General features: G+C 37.5%; 2 protein-coding genes and 1 long non-coding RNA gene across 3 annotated transcripts in view; all 3 read left to right on the top strand.

Annotated features, from left to right (window-relative positions):
- The window catches only part of LOC136800566 (uncharacterized), a 33,539-nt gene that overhangs the window by 3,479 nt on the left and 9,257 nt on the right, over window positions 1–20,803 (top strand). The window contains exon 3 of the long non-coding RNA XR_010845724.1: window positions 45–162. This is a non-coding gene — a long non-coding RNA (uncharacterized lncRNA). The remainder of the gene's footprint in view (window positions 1–44; window positions 163–20,803) is intronic.
- Window positions 3,126–4,452, top strand: LOC136800542 (uncharacterized). The gene is made up of 2 exons (XM_067057202.1): window positions 3,126–3,372; window positions 3,760–4,452. Exons 1-2 carry the CDS (start codon window positions 3,333–3,335, stop codon window positions 4,392–4,394), a joined length of 675 nt encoding a protein of 224 aa, XP_066913303.1. The 5' UTR covers window positions 3,126–3,332; the 3' UTR covers window positions 4,395–4,452.
- Window positions 15,237–20,108, top strand: LOC136800553 (integumentary mucin C.1-like). Its single transcript, XM_067057212.1, has 7 exons — window positions 15,237–16,020; window positions 16,860–17,588; window positions 17,781–17,951; window positions 18,331–18,420; window positions 18,664–18,831; window positions 19,165–19,509; window positions 19,722–20,108. The coding sequence occupies exons 1-7, from the start codon at window positions 15,597–15,599 to the stop codon at window positions 19,889–19,891; spliced, it is 2,097 nt and encodes a 698-aa protein (XP_066913313.1). The 5' UTR covers window positions 15,237–15,596; the 3' UTR covers window positions 19,892–20,108.

Genomic DNA, 20,803 nt, shown 5'->3' with positions numbered 1-20,803 from the left:
TTCAACAACGTCAAATATTTCTATCGATTTTCTAATCTTTATAGTAACAAACTACAATTCGATGATAGAAATTCGTGTTCCACCGTTATTCAGATACGTAGCCAAAGGAAAAACATCTCCCTCAGAGAACAATCAATACCAAATATGGAGTTAAAATAAAAGGTATGAACTCTCTGTTTGAGTGTGTGTTTTTAGTTTTGGGTAAATAGAAGATTCTTCGTATCAGATAGCAAATATTTGGTCAACCTGACCAAACATTGTTTTTGATCAATATTGTAATTTTCCTTGATACTTTATTTTAATTTAACTGTACGTAAACCAACTAAACCATTAGAAACATTGAGTATTAAGCCCGAAGGGCTAGAGTAGAATCTCTAACCTTTCCCAGGCAAGAAAAAGTGAAGCCACTTATCCCATCCAGAACGCGCCTAAAACACGCCGTAATCATGACGACGGGTTGTATCTAGCGGTTCCTTTGTTTTCAAGGACTGCGTTTTTTTAAATCTAGTGATGGATTTAACTTTAAATCCGACGTTTGTGTAAAAACCACGCGCGCGTGTTCTAGATGGGAAATTACACTGTCTGCACCCCAAAATGTCGATGAATTTTGTTTTCTTTCTGACGCCTCAAATAATCATTGGAAATACAAAAATGAGCCTAATAACACTTATTTGTCACCTAAAGATTCTTTCCCAATGCATAATTCCATTTTAAACCATTGTGGATAAAAATCATTCAAGCCCGAACTTTCATTTTTTAAAGTTACTGCACCCCAAAATGTAGGCTAGCCTTTTTCCGTATAACTTCTAGTGAAATTAATAAATCTTGTTGATTTTTTGTATGGTAAGACCTAATACAACACAGAATCGACATAAATTTTAAAAATAAGGGAATTGATCCAAAAAATTGTCAAAAATCTAAATTGCTTTTCTACTGCACCCCAAAATGTAGGTGTATTTTTGCGTGTTTGCAGAAAAAAGCAGAAAAATTACATCAAAATTTATGTTTTTTTGTAAAAAAGTTTTTAACCGGAGACCTTCTGTCAAATTATCAAAAGAAAACCAAAAATTTTGCTTCGCTTGGTGTTTCAAAGTAGCATTTTAATCAGTTTTAGTTCCGTTTTTCACGGAAAAATTGCTACTTTTTGACGATTTTGACGTCAGTTTTGTCAAAATTTCGAAAAATGAGGGTGCTTCAAAATGACATATCTTTTATTGGGTTCGAGCTACCAGCATAAAATTTTGACACAATGTTCAGGATAAACAGGGCTTTAAAGTCGACCCTAGTTTTTAGGACTTATCTTTTAGTCTTGGTGTACCAATTTTTATTTGATTGAAAATTTGACCGAAAATTCAGACGTCACTTTGGAAAAACATCTCTGGTTTCGCAAGAAAATTATCAAAATAAGCGATGAATTCGATTTAGATAAGTTGATATATTCATAGGCTATCCATTTCCAAAGTTTTCTGGCTGCAAACACGTTGAAAAAATTTCAGTGGACGTCAAACCAAAAACCTACATTTTGGGGTTCACACACATTTTGGGGTGCAGACACTGTAGTGGCTTCATTTCCCATCCAGAAGTCTCGAGTCTTGCCCTTCGTGCTTGGAACTCGATGATTAGAAAGGATCTAAAGGATCGAAGGATCTTTGGGTCACTCGTGGTTGTAACTCTAATATTAAATAAATTTCATTTGGGCTAGAGACTAACGAGGTTTATCTGTTGGGTGTTATGCCAAGATTTTGATCTTGAGCAGCTTATTTCTTATCAGAGTCGCCCTAGACGCCAATTAGATAAAACCCGAAAAATTAGCCTATCCTAAGTTGACCACCTGGTCAAATAGCCCAACAAAATGGGTGGTCGAATCACTGCAAGAAAATTGGCTTTGTTAGTGAGACTTAAAGTCTATTCACGATAAGTGTGCACTCTTTTTTCATTTACTTATAACTTTTGAAGGAATTCTTCAATCTTTATAAATTTGGTATCATTGGAAAGATATTAGTTAGTGGAACAATTTGAAATAAAAAAATCTTTAAAATAATTCTAAAAATGAAGATGAAAATGAAGAAGAAAAAAATGAAGATCTTGTAGAAAAGTGCTATAACTATCATTTTCACTGAAGTGAAACCTTGATTATCGAACATCATCACTGTGAAAAAATTTCTCAAAAATAATAATTCAGTCAAAAGATATCAAACAAAGTTATAAGCTAATTGACGTCTAAAAACGCTGTTTTCTGCTGATTTCTGCTGTTTTTTGGGGTCAATCACTTATTAACTTTGTATCATAACTTTGTATTGAATAAATATTTTAGTGAAATTTCTTCACAGTGATGACCTCCAAAGATTAAAGAATCTCTCCAGTGAAAATTTATAGTTATAGCACTTTTCTACAAGATCTTCATTTTTTTCTTCTTCATTTTCATCTTCATTTTTAGAATTCTTTTGAAGATTTTTTTATTTCAAATTGTTCCACTCACAAATATCTCTCCAACGATACCAAATTTATAAAGATTGAAGAATTCCTTCAAAAGTTATAGGTAAAAGAAAAAAGAGTGCACACTTATCGTGAATAGACTTTAATTCCAATTTCTTGTGTATTTTCTCTGACACTTTACCCCCGTATTCCAATTAAAGCTGACGTCAATTTGAAAAATAATTTATTTGTTGACGTCAAATAATATTCCTAATACTGACATCAAAAATTGGTTTTCTTGTAATTATAAAATTTTCAAATATTTTTTCGATTCGATTTAAGGCCTGGTTACACTATCACCTTTCTTACTTCTTTCCCTCGAAGTAAATCCCTAAATACTAACTAATAAATTTATAAAAATGTTTCAATCAAAACTTTCTCGAGCCTTTAAAATCTACAATCATGGCCTTAGGGTGTTTTTAGCCGAACAAGCATATTGCTGCAATGTAGTTTTTTGGAAGTCTGGTAGTGCGTCATGTGAATGTATTTAAACATTAAACGATATCATGTGCTAGCATGTACAAAGCGATTTGTATCGTTGATTTTCAGAGGCAAAAAATCATGCAGAGGGCGTCTTTTTTTTCTTTTCACGGTACAATTTTTGCCTTCGGAAAAACGTGATGCCCGGTTATTAGTAAAAATGACGAGAATTTTTCTTTCTAAATGCTAATTTTATTCTAACAACGTCAAATATTCCAACGTTCTCGCTACAAATGAAAATTGACGTCAGTCAATTCAATTCAACTATTTGACGTCAATTTCGCTGAAAACTGCCTTTAAAAGGAGTGTGATGTGTCCCAGTGTGAAGTTTCAAATCATTCGATCGAACTTAAAGAAGAACGAAGAAGAACAACATCATGGCTGAGTGCTACATCATCACCTTTGCCTACATTGAAAGTAAGTTGAAATGTTTTGTATATGTTTATATGTTAAGCTAGCATTAGACCTGTCAACCAGTCTTGTGAGGCTCACATGAAAGAATTACCCAAAGAAGAAATATCTAAGCCTGAGATATCGGAGGCCGAAAATTGAAATTGATTGAAATATCTGAATGAAAAATGCGAGAAAAAAGTGTTAGTGCTAAAAAATCGCTGCTATCGGAACGTTTTGATAGTAGTCTCTATAAAGCTATCACAACTTTACTACAAAAAACCCGCTCTGGAAGCATAATCCGTTCGTGAATTTTTCTCTGTTCGAAATTTTCGAAAAAAGTGTTCTTTCGAGTGATTTTTTTAACTGTCTGTTGTTGCTTATCTAAAAAAACTGTTTTACTTTATTTTGCAGAACTACCGAACGAGCTGATCGAAATGATCTGTCTTCAATGTAATGCTGGTGATCTCATCTCTTTATCACAGACCAACAGAAAGTTCTACATCTTGGTCACTCATATGGCCACCTGCTGGAAAGAACTATGCAAATCCGATTTTGATATCCAACTTTCAACAATCGGGAAATTTTCATCGTATCGGGAAATCTATAAATTATTATATTGCTCACGAATGTTAATGGGATGTTATACATACGGTCGTTATTTTAACGACCAGAAACTAAAAATGCCGGATTGGTTAATACACTGGGCCGCTTTAAGCCGCCAAACTCCAACCATGAGATACGGTAAGCACCGTGTTAAGGGGAAAGTTCGAGGAAAATTTCTTCACCAATTCGCTGATTTCCCTTACGGAAGAATCAAGAAAGTTTATAAATTGAATCAAAATGATCTGGGGAATTTTCCTATTGAGCGTGCTTTCAATAGAACTTGGTATTTTTCTTATGAATCTATCAAAAGTGCGGGGTCTATTAAACATGGTAGCCAACAGAAATTTACTGAATTTCTATTGGATAAATGTCATAGATCACGTGGTTATATTATGCGAAACCATCAAAAAATACTTCGAGTCAATCCGTTACCTCCTTTATAAGTGAGTGTACTAAATTATAACTTATTTAAAAAGATATGTAAATTGCTTGTAAATATTCTTGAAAATAAAGAATCTAGAAATATATCCCTTATTGAAATTTAAAACAATAAAACTTGTCTTCTTCATTTGTTTTATTTATGCCCATACCATATCGCCATCCAAGTAAATTCATATGGTTAGAACCGATACTAAACTGAGGACTGCAGAGTGAGTTTCGAACGGTCATATCTCAAAAACTAAGAACCTCGTAAAAATATCAAATCTAGAAAGCCTGATTTGGGACGACGCTCCGATGCACGAGATTTTGGGACTGTTGTTTTAAAATTGATTTGATACGACTGCATTATTTAAAATCAATTCTAGGGCTCTGGCCATAGTGAATTTTCAACTTTGCCATATACAAAATATAGATTCTGTCTGATGTAATCAACACAACTATAACATGTTATACATTTTCTGTTAAGACAAGTCTTCCTGAATCTGAAAATTTAAAACTCTCACTGAAAAATCTGATAAAGCAAAAAATGAAGGCTTTTGCGAAGAAGAGTATTTCAACTTTGAAGACCTTATCAAAAGCGGTTTTTGGCCAATTTTTGGAGTATACCACAGATTTTGACTTATTTACCGGATTCTCCGGCGGCATCCCGCTGTTTACCGTTGTATCTTCTATTATTTTTCCTGTATCTATTGTTTAAAATGAACCGCCGCCGCCGCCGGTAATACACGAATACCGACGGAAACCCGCGGACTACCGCAACATAACTCTAAGCTCAATCGAAGAGTCTAAATTAAAAACCCGCCGCCCGCCGCCGGTAAATACACCAATACCGACGGAAACCCGCGGACTACCGCAACATAACTCTAAGCTCAATCGAAGAGTCTAAATTAAAAACCCGCCGCCGCCGCCGGTAATACACGAATACCGACGGAAACCCGCGGACTACCGCAACATAATTCTAAGCTCAATCAAAGAGTCTAAATTAAAAACCCGCCGCCGCCGCCGGTAATACACGAATACCGGCGGAAACCCGCGGACTACCGCAACATAATTCTAAGCTCAATCAAAGAGTCTAAATTAAAAACCCGCCGCCGCCGCTGGTAATACACGAATACCGGCGGAAACCCGCGGACTACCGCAACATAATTATAAGCTCAATCAAAGAGTCTAAATTAAAAACCCGCCGCCGCCGCCGGTAATACACGAATACCGGCGGAAACCCGGGACTACCGCCAACATAATTCTAAGCTCAATCAAAGAGTCTAAATTAAAAACCCGCCGCCGCCGCCGGTAATACACGAATACCGGCGGAAACCCGCGGACTACCGCAACATAATTCTAAGCTCAAAAAAGCTATAAATTCCAAATCCAGGATACGTCATTTACCGGCGGGTTGCCGCAAAATACCGCAAAACCCGGCGGCGGCGGCGGTAAATTATTTTGATGTAAAATATCATTTACCGGCGGGTTGCCGGAAAATACCGCGAAACCCGGCGGCGGCGGCGGTAAATTATTTTGATGTAAAATGTCATTTACCGGCGGGTTTGCCGCGAAACCCGGCGGTGGCGGCGGTAAATTATTTTGATGTAAATTGTCATTTACCGGCGGGTTGCCGCAAAATACCGCGAAACCCGGCGGCGGCGGCGGTAAACTATTCTAATGAAAAAAGGCTATTAATTTTACACATGATCTGACGAATGAGAAATACCGCCGGGTTACCGCCGGACTACGCGGTAAATAGATTGATATCTGTGCCTAAATGAATTTTTGATCCCAACATTTTGTAGGAAAACAGTCATAATTTTTTATAAATCAATTTAGAAAATTGTTCCGCCATTTGAAATAGTTCGATTCTTTGTGGACAATTTAAAAATATTTCCAAAAAAAAAAGGTTAATTACCCATTAAATGTTACCATCTTTTGTAAAAGAGTGTAGTATAACATTTTATTAACGTCTTTTTAAAGTTCACAACGTCACTTTTAAAATTAAATTCTTATTTACTCTTGACAGAATAAATTACCAAACAACTTATAAAGGCAGTTATCTGTTGAAAATGTTAAGAAACTGAAAGCAAAAGTTCTTCTGATTTCTTAATAAATTTTCTGACTATGATCAGAGTTCTTAAAAGATATCGGGGGAGGTTACTTGGTCAAAACAGTAGACGGATATGTGCGAGCCATACTCTTGTCTCCCGAATAGACGTCCCCCCCGCTAATAGACGATATCGGCTTTCGATAAATGCAATGCATTCTGGTTTCTAGGGACTCTCAAAGGAATTATAATAGATCAATTATAATAGATTATAATTCCTTTGAGAGTCCCTAGAAACCAGAATGCATTGCATTTATCGAAAGCCGATATCGTCTATTGTTAAATGAAAAAAAATCCACCCTCCCCCTCCGCTCTTATTAAGACCTCCCCCCCTACTAATATAATTCGAATAATTTAATATTTTATTACAGTGTAGATAGACCTTAAACTAAAAATTTTCTTTTTTGTTGGTATTGGTTCTTATTTTACGTGTTCATTTGTTAAAGTTTTTTTTTGTTATTGAAATTGATATCAGTTTAAAAAAATTCTGTGTTCAAATTACCCCTCCCTCTCTTATTCCATCCCCCCTGCTAATTAGAATTTAGAAAATTTTCCTACCCCCCTGCTTATTCAGACCCCCCCCCCCCCCCCGTCTATTCGGGAGACAAGAGTAAGGGAAATATACTACGGGAAATATTACGCCTCTATTATTACATAGGTTTATAAGGGGGGGGGGGTTTTCAGGGGTCTTAAATACCGTCATACCGACAAAATTTTGGGTCAAATACCGTAATACCGTTGGTGAACGAAGCCTAATACCGATACCGATATTATATTTATGTTTTTTTCGAAAATAATGAATTTTCAGTTATCAAATCTATTGTGTAGTAACAAATTAAAAACTGTACAAACAAGTCTTGTACTTTATGAGGCCCCCCAGTCAACCCTCAATTCAGGTATTTACGCACAAATTTTTGCCAATTCACGTATTCACGCGCGAAAAAAACATTTTCACGTTTACGCACCTTTTTACTTTTACATCTTTGGTTAAACGATTGTGACCTTATTGGGCTAAATTTAACCTTTTTACGGTCTCTTTTAAACAGATTGACTATTCTTATACCAAACATTTTCGCCAATATATAAAGTTTTTTGCTAGTTTTGTGACCTTATTCTCGATATCGTCGACTTTTTGAGGCCTCTTTTACAGCTATTTAAGCTTTCATAAAGCAATATTTTAGGTCTGCCGCGCCGAAGTTACTTGCTTGTTACAGGAGGCAAATACAAAATTAAGCCTTTTCCCCAATAATTTCTTCCTCGCAGACCGTAAGATGTCTTTTATATTGAGAATTAATTTAAAATCGAGGTTTGGGCCAATCATGGTCTGAGAAGGCTTCATAGTGGTGCTGTGGTGCAACTAAAGGACGCGAATTCTAAAGTTTAACCCCCCCTATCGGAGGAAAGAAAAAAATTTTCGAAAGTTTCGCCCTCTTTTGTTATTGAAAAACAGCCTTAATACGCTATTGTTAGCCAAGTATACCTTGTTTGGTCACGCAATTTTTGATTTTATTTAACACTGACCATTTGTTGGAAAAAAGAAAAATATTGTACGGTGAGCGACGTACCTGCCGTACCCGGTGCGGCGTTCCAAGAGTTTCGCCCAAGAAAAAATTTAAAATTTAGAATGCCTAGATTGCCTGAAAACGCATCATGTGCATCATGATGTGAATTGTTTTTTAATCGTTCGATGCTGCACAAAATGTTTTTAGAACTACCTGCTTTTACTAATTATTGAAGGAGTAAATACCTTTACTGTCTCTAAGTTCTGCAGTATCAGTGTATTGTATTGTAGTAGCAATATAAGTGAATACGGAGAGACGACCATATCATTTAGTACTGGCGGAGAAAATTCTATCTAGACTCATTCGTTGGATGCAGTATTTGCATCACAAAAGTTGTCATTTAAAAAATGCGCCAGAAAAATAACGAAAATATTTGTTTAGATATCGTAAAGTTTTTGCTTATTTTGAGTAACCTCATAATAATAATAATATGCCTAGCCTCGGTGTCGAGTAAAATACTAACAAGTTTATATACATATGTCTACTACAAAAGGGTAAATACTATGAAAACTATCTTCTTTTTTGTTTTCTTCGTTCATAGCTCTGAATACGTTTTTCATTTAACTTTGTACATACTTTCTTTGTACCAGAGCGCCATCTAGTTCTGTTCAAAGCAAGTTCTTGCCACGTTTCTAACAAATCTCCAATTTTCAAGAGAGATTTAATATTATCTTTCTATCGGAGTTTAGGTCTGCCGATTGGTCTGGAGCCATCAGTTCTTTCTCCATATAACAACATTTTCACGTGTCGACTATCATCCATCCTGACAACATGCCCAAGCCATCTTAACTTGCTTTTGGCAAGCGAAATCTCAACATCTTCTACGTTTGATCTTTTCAGTACGTCTTCGTTGCTGACAAAATCATCCCATTTAATTTTCAAGATGGTTCGTAGATGCCGTTGTTGGAATGTACGAAGTTGACGGATTTCGTGAGCGTATAGTGTCCAGGTCTCACTCCCATACAATAGAATTGGCATGAGACATTGCTTGTATACACTCAATTTGGTGGATATGGTAAGGTCATGATTATTGAACACACGCTGTTTCAAACGTCCATATGCACAGGATGTTGCCTGAATGCGTGCTGTAATTTCCTCCCTCAGCGTGCAATCAGATGAAACGAAACTTCCAAGGTATTTGAAGCGGTTGACATTCTTTAACGGTGATTCGTTGACAAAAAATATGATTTCAGGACCGATGCACATGGTTTCTGTCTTCTTAACATTTATCATAAGTCCGAAACGAATAGAGGTGAGATTGTAGGATGTAAGAAGCGTTTGCAATCCAGGACCTGTATTGCTAGCGATGGCAATATCGTCGGCGTATTGAGCTTCACGAAGATACTCAAGGAAGACCTTTGATTTTGCTTTAAGTCTTCTCAAGTCGAAAAATTTGCCATCAGTTCGGAATCTGATCAGTACTGAGTGTTCGTGTTTGATGTCTTTGTAGGCAACCCAAAGTAGAATAGCAGCGTAGATACCGTATAAAGTGGGAGCCAGCTTTTACAACCTTGTGTGACACCACTGTTGTAATTGAAAAGGTTTGACAATTCACCATCGATTATGAGGCGCGCTTCAACATTCGTATAAAGCATTCTGATCAAGCTGACAAGTTTCTGAGGACAACCAATTTTTTCAAGGATAGCGAAGAGTAGGGGACGATCAACGGTATCAAAGGCTTTGGTGAAATCGATGAAAGCGATGTAGAGGTGGCATTGCTGTTCGCGGGTTTTTTCCATCAGTTGACGTAGGGTGAATATACCATCGACTGTTCCTCTACCGCTTCTGTAGCCGTATTGCGATTCAGGGTATACATTAGGAAGCAGGTTTTGAATTCTTTGTAAAACAATGTCTGCGATGACTTTTCCCACTGAACTCAATAGTGATATTCCACGGTAGTTACCACACTCACTCCTATCGCCTTTTTTGAAGAGGATACATATGTTCGGGTTGATCAATTCTGCTGGAATGTTGTCATTCTCCCAAAAGATATTGAAGATCTCCAATAGGTATTCTCGAAGTGCTTCACCTCCAAAAACAATGATTTCCGGAAGGATCCCATCTGGACCAGGGCTTTTTCTTAATTTTGTGCTTTTCAGTGCCTTATCAATTTCATCTCGAGTAATTGGTACAGCAAGTGAATTGTCGATAGGAAGCTGCGAACTTCATTCAGAACGGATTCGTCAGTGTCCGATCTGAGGTTAAGTAATTCAGAGAAGTGCTCGACCCATCTTCTTTTGATTTGAGTTGCGGTAACCAAAAGCGTACCGTCCTTGGAGCGTATCTGATTAGTAGACTTGGATTTAGGACCGTATATTTCACGTAAAGTCGCATAAAAGTCTCTAATATTGTTCTCGAGATAAAACCTCTCCATCTGATTAGCTTTTTCAACAAACCAATCATTTTTCATTTGACGAATACGTTTCTGAAGCTCGTTTCTATTAAGATGTTTGTTTCTTAGAAGAGCAAGAATCTGCACATCATTATCATCAAACCAATCGTGAGATACTTTCTTTGCTTTTTCAGAGATCAGTTCGGTGGCGGATTGTAAAGTAGTTTTTAAGGAGTTCCAGTCACATGGTCTACTCACGAGGTTGTTATTGAGGTAATCTTGTAGTTGCTTTATTTTATCTGCGTTCATGTTCAAGAAAGGTTTTCGAGGTGGTTTTTTACCTTTTCTTCTCTTTTTAAGGGAGAAGGAGCATCTACAAATTAAAAGTCTATGGTCGGTGAAACAGTCAGCACGGATATCGACTTTAGTGACATTGATGCTATGCTTTGCCGATGTGTTGGCGATAACGTGATCGATTTGGTGCCAGTGTTTGGAACGTAAATGTTGCCAGGCGTTTGGAAGTTGAAACATTGATCCCATAACAGTAAACTCATTCTCGGTACAGAAATTAAGAAGCATTAAACCGTTTAAGTTCATTCGTCCGACCCCATGTTTACCTATAACACCAGGCCACATTTCTGAATCTGCCCCAACACGCGCATTAAAATCGCCCAAAATAATTAGGTTATCATCTTTGCTGGAGTCGACAACGTTGTTAAGTTGACTGTAGAAAAGCTCTTTCTCCTCCTGGGAACGTTGCATTGTTGGACCATAAACACTCACAAGGTGAAGGTATTCTCCTGACGCAAGTTCGAGACGTAAGCACATTACTCTGTCGGATATCGGTTTCAGATCAAGGGTAACATGTGACAAAGTATTTGCGATAGCGAAGCCCACACCTGCTTCCTTCTTGGTACCACCACTCCAGTAGATCGTATAATCTTTTTCAACTACGTTACCGGTCGACTCCCTACGCACCTCACTGAGGGCACAGATATCAATGTTGGCAGAATGAAGTTCCTTAGAAATAATAGTTGTTGCTCTTTCTGGTCTGACTGACTTATCACTGTCGTTAGTCGTACGTACATTCCAAGCGCCAAGTTTCAAGTTCTGTTTTCTGTGATACGGAATTCGCTCATTTCTCACCACAACCGTATCTTGCGGCACATCGGTTATCCCGGATGCGGTAACATTATCCTGACTATCGTAAGCAATCATCATAAAAAGTGTTAGCAAGGCTGCCCCGAATGATGACGACATTGATTGGGGCAAGACCAATGTCCCTTGGCAAGAGGTCCCGTGAGTCAGCGGCAAAGCATAGCTAGGACGGCTGTAGGGAAAGCTTGTTGCGCGGTCGCCAGAGTGAATGTCGAGTTGACGGTTCAAAAACTGCCATGCCAGATGTACTGCCGAGTTGACGAGATACACTGCCGTTGCCAGAACTGGAACCGAGTTGATAACCAGAACTGCCGCTGCCGTACCCTGACAAGGGGGGCTACGGGTGGGATAACACAGGCCCAACTGTGAACACCCAGGCTAGTGGAGGGGAGGAGTCGCCTTATTTCTCCATTCTAGAGCGGGACCTCAGGTCCGGCCCTAGCCACTGCCCTAAGGGTAAGTAAAGGGTAAGTAAAAAGGCCCAATACCGTCATACCGTAAAAGTGAAACCCCCCCCCCCCCTTATAACCTTTTTCATACCTCAAAAGTCCCTCAAAGAGTTAGAAAGATTTTATTGAGCAGTTTGATTGATAGGTTCAATCACAAGAGTTATTACTAAATTAATGCATCAAAAGTTATGGCTGTTTTTTTAAGAAAAAATTGGATGAAAAATTGGTCAAAAAGTACTATTTTCAAGATTTTGAGACAAATAAGCTTCTAGAAAAATTTTCTGCAAATCTATTTTTAGTTCGGTGAAAGATGCACCATCTACCGCAAAATAAAATTCAAAAAATGTTGTTTTTTCACCAAAAATAAGCTCTTCAAAGTTGAAATACTCTTCTTCGCAAAAGTCTTCATTTTCTTCTTCATCAAACTTGAGCAATATCTTAGAGATTATGTTGATGGAAACCCTCAATTTTCCTCAATTTTTATCTTTTTTCGGCTTTCCTGATATTTTTACTAGGCGTGTTGCCCGAGTTGCTTGGTGAATTAATCTTATTGTCACTGTTCGGCGCTCGGTTTTTGGTAATCAAAAGGGAGCTATCTCTGGGGATCAATGTCGCGAAGGAAGCGAGTTAAGTGTAGGCTAAGTGTTACACTGGAGTCGTTTATAATGCGTGTAATACAGTAGTATATGCGTTATATAATAATACGATTATTGTTACGGGATTTAGTTTGTTCCCTCTATTACTTTTTGCTTTACCAATCTTTCGGTCATTTGAATGAAAATAAGGGATTGAAGATGATTGAAATTTTAATCGAATTGTACATAAACTTGATGCCGAGTAGGGTTCGAAACTTGGATCTCTTGGAGGACAGAAGGACTTTATTAACAGGTTGACAGGTTGTAAATCACCATGTTTCAATCATCGTATTTGTCAAAGTTTAAACTAAAAAGACCAATGGTAAAAATTTTTCGGAAAAACCCAATGTCATAAATACCCCCACGTCTCAATCATCTTATTCTTACACAAATAGTCTCCTCAATATTATAATAATAATGAACGGGTTATACGAAAAGTTTATCAGTGTTTTTTTAACTCTTTCGGTCTTCAAATATTCGGGGCGATGCAATGTGCCGTTTCATCGAATAATTTTCGTTTTTTTGCTAGGCGTATTGTATATGTGCTGTTTGGTGAGTTAACTTCGTTGACGCTATTGAGAGAGTATTTTTTTCATACATAAGATAGATGGAGCTATCTCCGGGGATAAATTACCTGAGCAATATCGAAGAGATTATGTTGATGGAAATCCTCTGTTTTAACGCCCTGAAACGCACTAATTCTTTTTTATCTCTTTTTCGGCTTTCCTGATATTTTTACTAGGCGTGTTGCTCGAGGTTGCTTGGTGAATAAATTTTGTTGTCCCTGTTCGGCGTTCAATTCTTTGGCAAATGAAAGGATCTCTTGGGATCAATATCGCAAAGGAAGCGAGTTAAGGCTAGGGTAAGTGGCGAGGGAGAAAACGGGACAATTTTCAAGCTTTCCAACTTCGTTACCTAGAAACGAGTAAAGAAATAAAGTGAAAAAAGGTTGCGGTATTTCCCGTCACCAAAAGCATAAGAAAACTTTTTAACAAAAGGCGGGCATTAAGTTTATGAGTTTGCAAACAGTGCCATTAAGATTCGAAAACCTGATTGTGTAACTAATTAGTTATTATATCACACCGTTCTCGTAACCTCATCTATTCTGATTCCTTGTTTAGAAAATTTGTGGTTTCTGCATTTTCTTTCTTGAAACGAAGCAAAAACCGAGACAACCCCATGGTTACTATGCAAAAAAAGAAGAAACTCATTTCCTCTGTTTAACGACCGTCGGCAATAAAAACGTTCCATAATCTCAATAAAATGATTCCGCCAAAGTGACACAGGCGTTTTTTTTTCCGCCACTATAATGGAGGGCTGTTCACTCCTTATAGAGAGGAATATTCAAAGTTCTTACAGGGTTAGGCATTTCACCCTCCCCCTGCGAGAGGAAGTGTTTAGAGAAAGCCATTAGGGCGCTAATACGGAGCATGAATGGACGGCTCTAAACGAAATCGGACATCTGCGGCTTCGATTTAATTAAACATTAGATAAGGGAACTCAGGTATTATATAAGTAGTTCTTGGCATTTAATGACGGCTAATTTGATGAGCTGATTTAATTAGGCCAATTTAGAATTTCTATGGGTACTACAAGGTTTTAATAGTTAATTAAAATCCAGTTTCTGATTCAATGTCCTTGCTTTGATGAGATATTATCAAGAAAAGTTATTTTGATGTCTCTGTAAAATCCTGTTTTGCGGAAAGGAATTTTGTAATATTTTGCGATGAAAATCTTCATGTGGAAGTCGTAACATTTGAATGAGGAGGCAACAGGAACAAGAAGGATCGTTTTTCTTTCCTGTTTTAATTTCGATATTTTGAAGTAATTCTAATTCTGTAACAAAAACAGACATTGTAAATACTTTAAAAAGTGAAAAAATTCGTGAATACGATAAACCCGACTAGTGGTCTGAAATTCCAATATACAATAACATACAGGGGAATCTTAAAATGTTGACAAATTCCAGCACGCTGTCCTTTCCAGAAATGATCTTCTTTGAGGAGGGGGTAAAAGAATTCTTCAATCAAGTCTGATCAAGTTGAACCCATAAATTTATAAAGCCCGAAGGGCTAGATGTCGTGTTTTGGCTGAAAAGTGTGCTGAGAGGTTAGGTAAGAAATCCTACCTAGATCACATGACATTACAATAGAATATCAGCGCTTGACCAATAAGAAGCTTCGCGAGTTTTCGAAAACAAAAGTAGAAATATTTTTTATATAATTATTCATTTTTTTTCCTTGGAAGAGCTTAAAGCACAACATCTAGCCCTTCGGGATTTACAGAGATCTGTGTTTGAACCCCATTTTCTTGAAGCGTTTGTGTTGTTCTTTATTGACAGGTGTCATCGATTCTATGACTCAGCGTTCTGGAACATCTGGCTATTCTTAATGATTTATTCTCAGCAGCTTTTCGCGGCATTAATCAGCGAAATGCGATAAGACGTAACAAACAAATTTGTCATTGAAGTTATTTAAAATTCACTCTAATGACATACATACGAAACATAAATTAGAAATATTAGCTTTCAATGAAAAAGAATTTGCGAAATTTATTAAAAATAGAAGAAATATTGTCGATGTTTTGACACTGTTAAAGAAACATTTTTTCTTATCTTGACGACGAGGAAGTAGAAACATTGATTGGTGGAATTGTCATTACTCATCCAATCAACCAATTACCGGAAATATTACGCCTTTATTATTACAAAGGCTAATTAAGAATTTTTGATATCACATCTCGTAAAAACGATTGGATAGGATATAAGATTCGTCCTGTCTTCACTCATTTTCATTCTTCTTCCAACATCCTTGGTGTGATAAGGAAGGCAACGAATAAAAGAGAAACATAAAAATACGTGATTATATTTAGAGGTTTTTTTTTATTTTTTCATAAAGATTGACACTGTTGATATTGGTTGGTTTGTTGTTAGATTTATAGAAACGTTAAAGGAATAGCAAGGTGTAACAAGAGAGGATGAAGCTTCTGGTAACTTTGTGTTTCTTTGCTGTCTTCAGCTACAATGTCGCTTTACCAGCGACAACCACCGCTCACAAAGCAAAATCGACTATTCCTGTAATTACGACGACGGTTGCTGCTCCTACTGAACCTGAAACCACGACTGCTGCCCCTACCACTACAGCTGCTGCTCCAACCACCACGGCTGCTGCCCCTAAAACGACAACTGCTGCCCCTACCACTACAGCTGCTGCTCCTACCAACACAACTGCTGCCCCTAAAACGACAACTGCTGCCCCTAAAACGACAACTGCTGCCCCTACCACTACGGCTGCTGCCCCTGAAACGACAGCTGCTGCTCCTACCAACACAACTACTGCCCCAACCACCACAACTACCGCCCCAACCACGACGACAACGACTCCTACACCGACAATCAATCGTAAGTCCTATTGTTTATTTTATCTGCTAAATAGAAATGTCCGCCTTTTAGAAACTTTTCAATTCTGTGCTCTAATCTTAGGTACTATTAAGGGTTTCAAGTATGTAAAATTTTGGTCCGAATTGCTTTTCTAGAGACACTAGGACATGGAAGAACAAGAGAATGATTATTTAAATGCAACAATTTAGTTTTATGAATCATAGTAGTCTTGAGGTCCATGTCATTTTCATGATGTAAATAAATTCACGAATGGATAAAGGAAGCGCTCCAAACGTCTATAAGCGATTTGTTCAATTAAACTTTCAAGAGTTTAAGAAATAGATAGTTTGGATAAATCAATCCTATCTATTTCTTTTTAAGTCTATGTTATGATCAGTTTGACCGTTGATGTCCCCTGATTAGAGAGGAAAAAAGTAGCGTTTTGGCCATTTCGTGCAAAAAAACGGTCCGCTAATGTCCACCTTTTAGAAACTTTTTTATGAGGATTTGACTAGGAAATGGCCGGGGAAAATAGAATTGTCCACCACTAGTCAAAGGTGTCCGCCAACTTACGCTTATAGCATTTTTAAGCTTCCCTATTTTCTCATCGATATCCTAAGTTCCCTTTCTTAATTCCTTGGTAAATTCGGCTGATGGTTGCTATTTAGTTGCCATTAATTTCATTTGTTGGATTCATCTAGGTCGATTCTTGATGATTTACATGAGATGAATAATTTTGGTTGGTTTTCTTGTATATTGACTTATGGACGACTTATCAAGATACTTATTAAGAGAAGAATTCATTTTCATAAAATTTTATTTTTTAACCTTCTTATATTTCTACTACCAATTTATTGCAGCATTTTGTATTGGTAAAGTCGAGTTCAACGCTGATCCAAAGAATTGCAGTCAATTTATTAGATGTCCACGAACCGGTAAACTCAAAGGTCACGCAGTGGTCTACCACTGTCCCCCTACTCTGGTCTTCAATGTTGCAGGTGAATACTGTGATTGGCCTCGTAATGTCAAATGTAAGGACGGAATTCGCCCAACAAAACGCCCAAGAACTACAACACCTCCTAAAGTTACGAAACCAGCAACTACTGCCGCTGCTACAACCGAAGCTCCTACCACTACAGAGGCTCCTACCACCACTGCTAAAGCACCAACCACTACAACAAAGGCAGCTCCCACCACAACAGCAGCCAAAGAGACAACCACAGCAGCAGCCAAAGAGACAACCACAGCAGCAGCCAAAGAGACAACCACAGCCGCAGCCAAAGAGACAACCACAGCCGCAGCCAAAGAGACAACCACAGCCGCAGCCAAAGAGACAACCACAGCCGCAGCCAAAGAGACAACCACAGCCGCAGCCAAAGAGACGACCACAGCCGAAGCCAAGAGACCGACAGCCGCAGCCAAAGAGACGACCACAGCCGCAGCCAAAGAGACGACCACAGCCGCAGCCAAAGAGACAACCACAGCCGCAGCCAAAGAGACAACCACAGCAGCAGCCAAAGAGACAACCACAACCGCTCCAACTACTACAACCACCGCTACAACTACCACCTCTACAACCACCCCTGATCGTGAGTGAAAATTTATTTTTCAAATGGCCCTCTTATCTATTAAGTCCGATCGGTTATATAGTGCTATGAAAATGCATATCAAAGTCGAACGAACTTCAACCGTGAAGTTGACTCTTTGAGGCATCGAAAGTATGAAAAATCATAGGTATTAAGTTATCATTGCTTTGAAATTTCTTCCCATTTATATTATAGCATTTTGTATTGGAAAACCTGAACGAAACATTTTCCCTGGAAGTTGCCACAAATATATTACTTGTATCGATGGTAAAAAAGGAGTGGTCAATTGCTGGTGGTTCAAGTATGACCCAACCCTCAAGAAATGTGTTAATCCACGTAGTGTTTTGTGTAAAGATGGCGAATTCTGTAAGTTGTAAAAATAATTAAAATCTCTAACCAACAAATTGCAGAAGAGTCTAGAAAAGTAAGAGATTGACGTTACCATATTCTACTTCTATAACTACAGAACTACAAAACAGGTTTTGATCTTGTTCTTGTGGGGAATCAAATAAGAATATAATGTCTAGTCATAAGAAAGTAACATAAATTAAACTTCTGAAGGATACAGTATGAGCAAACCTCACATCTTTTTCTGAGGGATGGTGAGTTGACTTTTAAATATTATTATTACTAAAACTTTTGAAAAATATAAATTCTTGATTTCCTTTATGAGAACGGTTATTAACCTAATCAACCCAAAGCCAATTAGTTGCATTCTTTACGTTCATTCTTCTTTACTTTGTAGTCACGACAACAACTACAACTACAACAACGACAACGACCACCCCTTTCACTGGTTCCACCATCCCCACAACTAGGCCCACGACCACCAAAAGTATGTTTCTCCTTTTCAATTCTTTTTGGTTAATTCTATCCATTGGATTTACAGCCCATCGTTATTAAGGCTGAATTTTTTGCTTAGTGTTGTCTTTTTTTGTTATTTGTCTTAAACTCTTCACTTGAATAGAATGATGTGATCGATGAGAAATTTTGAGAAACCCACCAAAATGACATTCGGAAATATCGGTACCTTTGAGCGATACCTATTATAATATATATATATATTTCCCTGTTTTAGGTGTTTGCGCAAAGAGCGGTGAATATTACATTCGCGATGCAAAAGATTGCAGCAAATTTATCCATTGTCAAGGCTCCCGACCAACGTTCAAGACATGTCCTGGTGTCCTTGTTTTCGATGTAGAGAAGAATGTTTGTAATTGGCGTTTCGCAGTCGACTGTGGTGATGGTAAGATATTACAGAAAATACACCACTGTATCTTTTGTTACATCCACCACCATTATCTGACTGTTCAATATTAATAGATTATTGCAACCACACCTTCTGTTAGGAACAGTATCTATGACAGGAGACTGAGATGACCATAATTTAGGCCATTTAGGCAGAATTGAAAAGTGAGAAATTAAAATTACAAAGACAATACTAATTTTAAATCTCTTAAATCCTTTTCATAGATAAACTATAAAGAAAACATATGGAACATTTAAGCCAACAAATCACTATAGGGTAAGGACAACCGTAGGTCAAGCCAAATTTTAATTGCTTTCATTCATCGTATAGCAACAACTGCCGCCCCAGCCACGACCACCACAAAAGCCCCTGCAACAACACGAAAACTAGAAACAACAGTTGCTGCACCTGAAACTACAACCAAAGCTCCCGCAACTACGCAGAAAGCACCAAGAACCACTACAGTCGCTGCACCTGAAACGACAACCGTTGCTGCACCTGCAACCACGACAGCTGCTGCACCTGAAACTACTACCAAAGCACCAAAGACTACAACTGCTGCACCCAAAACCACTACAGTTGCTGCACCAGAAACCACTACCACAGTAGCTGCACCCGAGACAACAGTGAAAATTGTCACAACAAAAGCAAAACCCACAACAACAGAAGCTCAATGTAAGTGGAAGGGACTTTAACATCATATTTTTTTCTTGTTCGATTTATTCATTCCTTCGTGTGATTTTTGAAACTTTAAACGATTTTTAGTAGGGTAGGGAATTCCATTAAAAACAGTCGCTAGAAATCTTGATAATAATGTTCTTCATGTTCTTCTTCGTTATTAACTTATACATGTTTTTTACAAAATTGTTTATCATTACTTTTTTTAGCACTTTGCAAAGGCAAGAGCGGCCCTGTTCCACACCCAAAAGATTGTACAAAATATTTCCAATGTGTCCATGGACGAAGTTACGATCGATCGTGTCCAAAAGGATTACATTTCGATAAAAAGAACGGATACTGTAATTGGCCAGCTGCAGCAAAATGCTCTACACATTAACCAATCAAATTGCATATTCTCAAAATATAGACCAATCAAAATTTTAGATTGACGCCGATATTTTTTAGGCTTTTTTTCACGTTTTATCTTTTTAACAATTTTAAATGACTTAAATTTTATATTTTTTACATTCTTTAATAAAATTTATTAAATTTTTTACTTTGACAATATTATTTTTGAAAGCCTGTTTAGGTAAAAAAGAGAGAATTATTTTAAAATACATTTTATAATTCTTTTTATATTCCCAAGTGTGGCCTTTGTCGGAAGATCAAATTCCGCGGGAGCACTACAATCATGGTGAAAATATATTGAGAATTTAGCTTATTTCCTCGTTTTTCGAAATTTGGAGTTCGATCGAGAAAGTCACTTTTTGGCCTAATTGATAAATATATTCGAGTATTTCAATTCGGGAGGGGTTTATAGGCTTCCAGGCTATATTCTGAGCCCTATTGTACCATTTTTGAACTTTTGGATCTTTAGATTCTAAGCTCTTAAGTCTTATGTCTAGCATTAAAACTCAGAGTTAAAGCTCTACCCTTCCTCCCTAATCTAGAGCGCTTCTAAATCTTTTTTCTAAAATATTACGACTATGATTATAGATTTAAAAACGGTTGTATATGCAATTCAAAACTTTGAAATCGAAAGGGGGAAGATAGGTTTGTAGAAGTTTCAAAAGCCTATTTCCGTTGAAAGGTAAAATTCAGAAAAGTTACGAAAAGTTTAAATGACTGCTGTCGATAAAGAAAGATAGCGAGTTAATATATTCGACAAATCGAAGGAGGCGGTATAAAGCAAAGTTGACACGTTACCAAAACCGCCGTCCACTTTGCTCAACGACGGTAAAATCACCAAAATACAGTCGTCTGTTTAAGGTGATCGAAAGCGATATAGAGCCGTACATCAGCTATCGAC

Source organism: Clytia hemisphaerica, unplaced genomic scaffold (assembly GCF_902728285.1).
Source record: "Clytia hemisphaerica strain Z4C2 unplaced genomic scaffold, Clytia hemisphaerica genome assembly, whole genome shotgun sequence".
NCBI classification, from domain to species: domain Eukaryota; kingdom Metazoa; phylum Cnidaria; class Hydrozoa; order Leptothecata; family Clytiidae; genus Clytia; species Clytia hemisphaerica.
This window is presented reverse-complemented; position numbering and strand designations above follow the sequence as displayed.

Bases quoted from the DNA above. Each gene is read 5' to 3' on its own strand.
- LOC136800542 (XM_067057202.1), top strand. From the start codon at position 3,333: ATGGCTGAGTGCTACATCATCACCTTTGCCTACATTGAAA. The intron at 3,373-3,759 runs GTAAGTTGAAAT...TTTATTTTGCAG, and splicing joins CACCTTTGCCTACATTGAAA to AACTACCGAACGAGCTGATC.
- LOC136800553 (XM_067057212.1), top strand. From the start codon at position 15,597: ATGAAGCTTCTGGTAACTTTGTGTTTCTTTGCTGTCTTCAGCTACAAT. The intron at 17,952-18,330 runs GTAAGTTGTAAA...TTTACTTTGTAG, and splicing joins GTGTAAAGATGGCGAATTCT to TCACGACAACAACTACAACT. The intron at 18,421-18,663 runs GTATGTTTCTCC...TCCCTGTTTTAG, and splicing joins TAGGCCCACGACCACCAAAA to GTGTTTGCGCAAAGAGCGGT.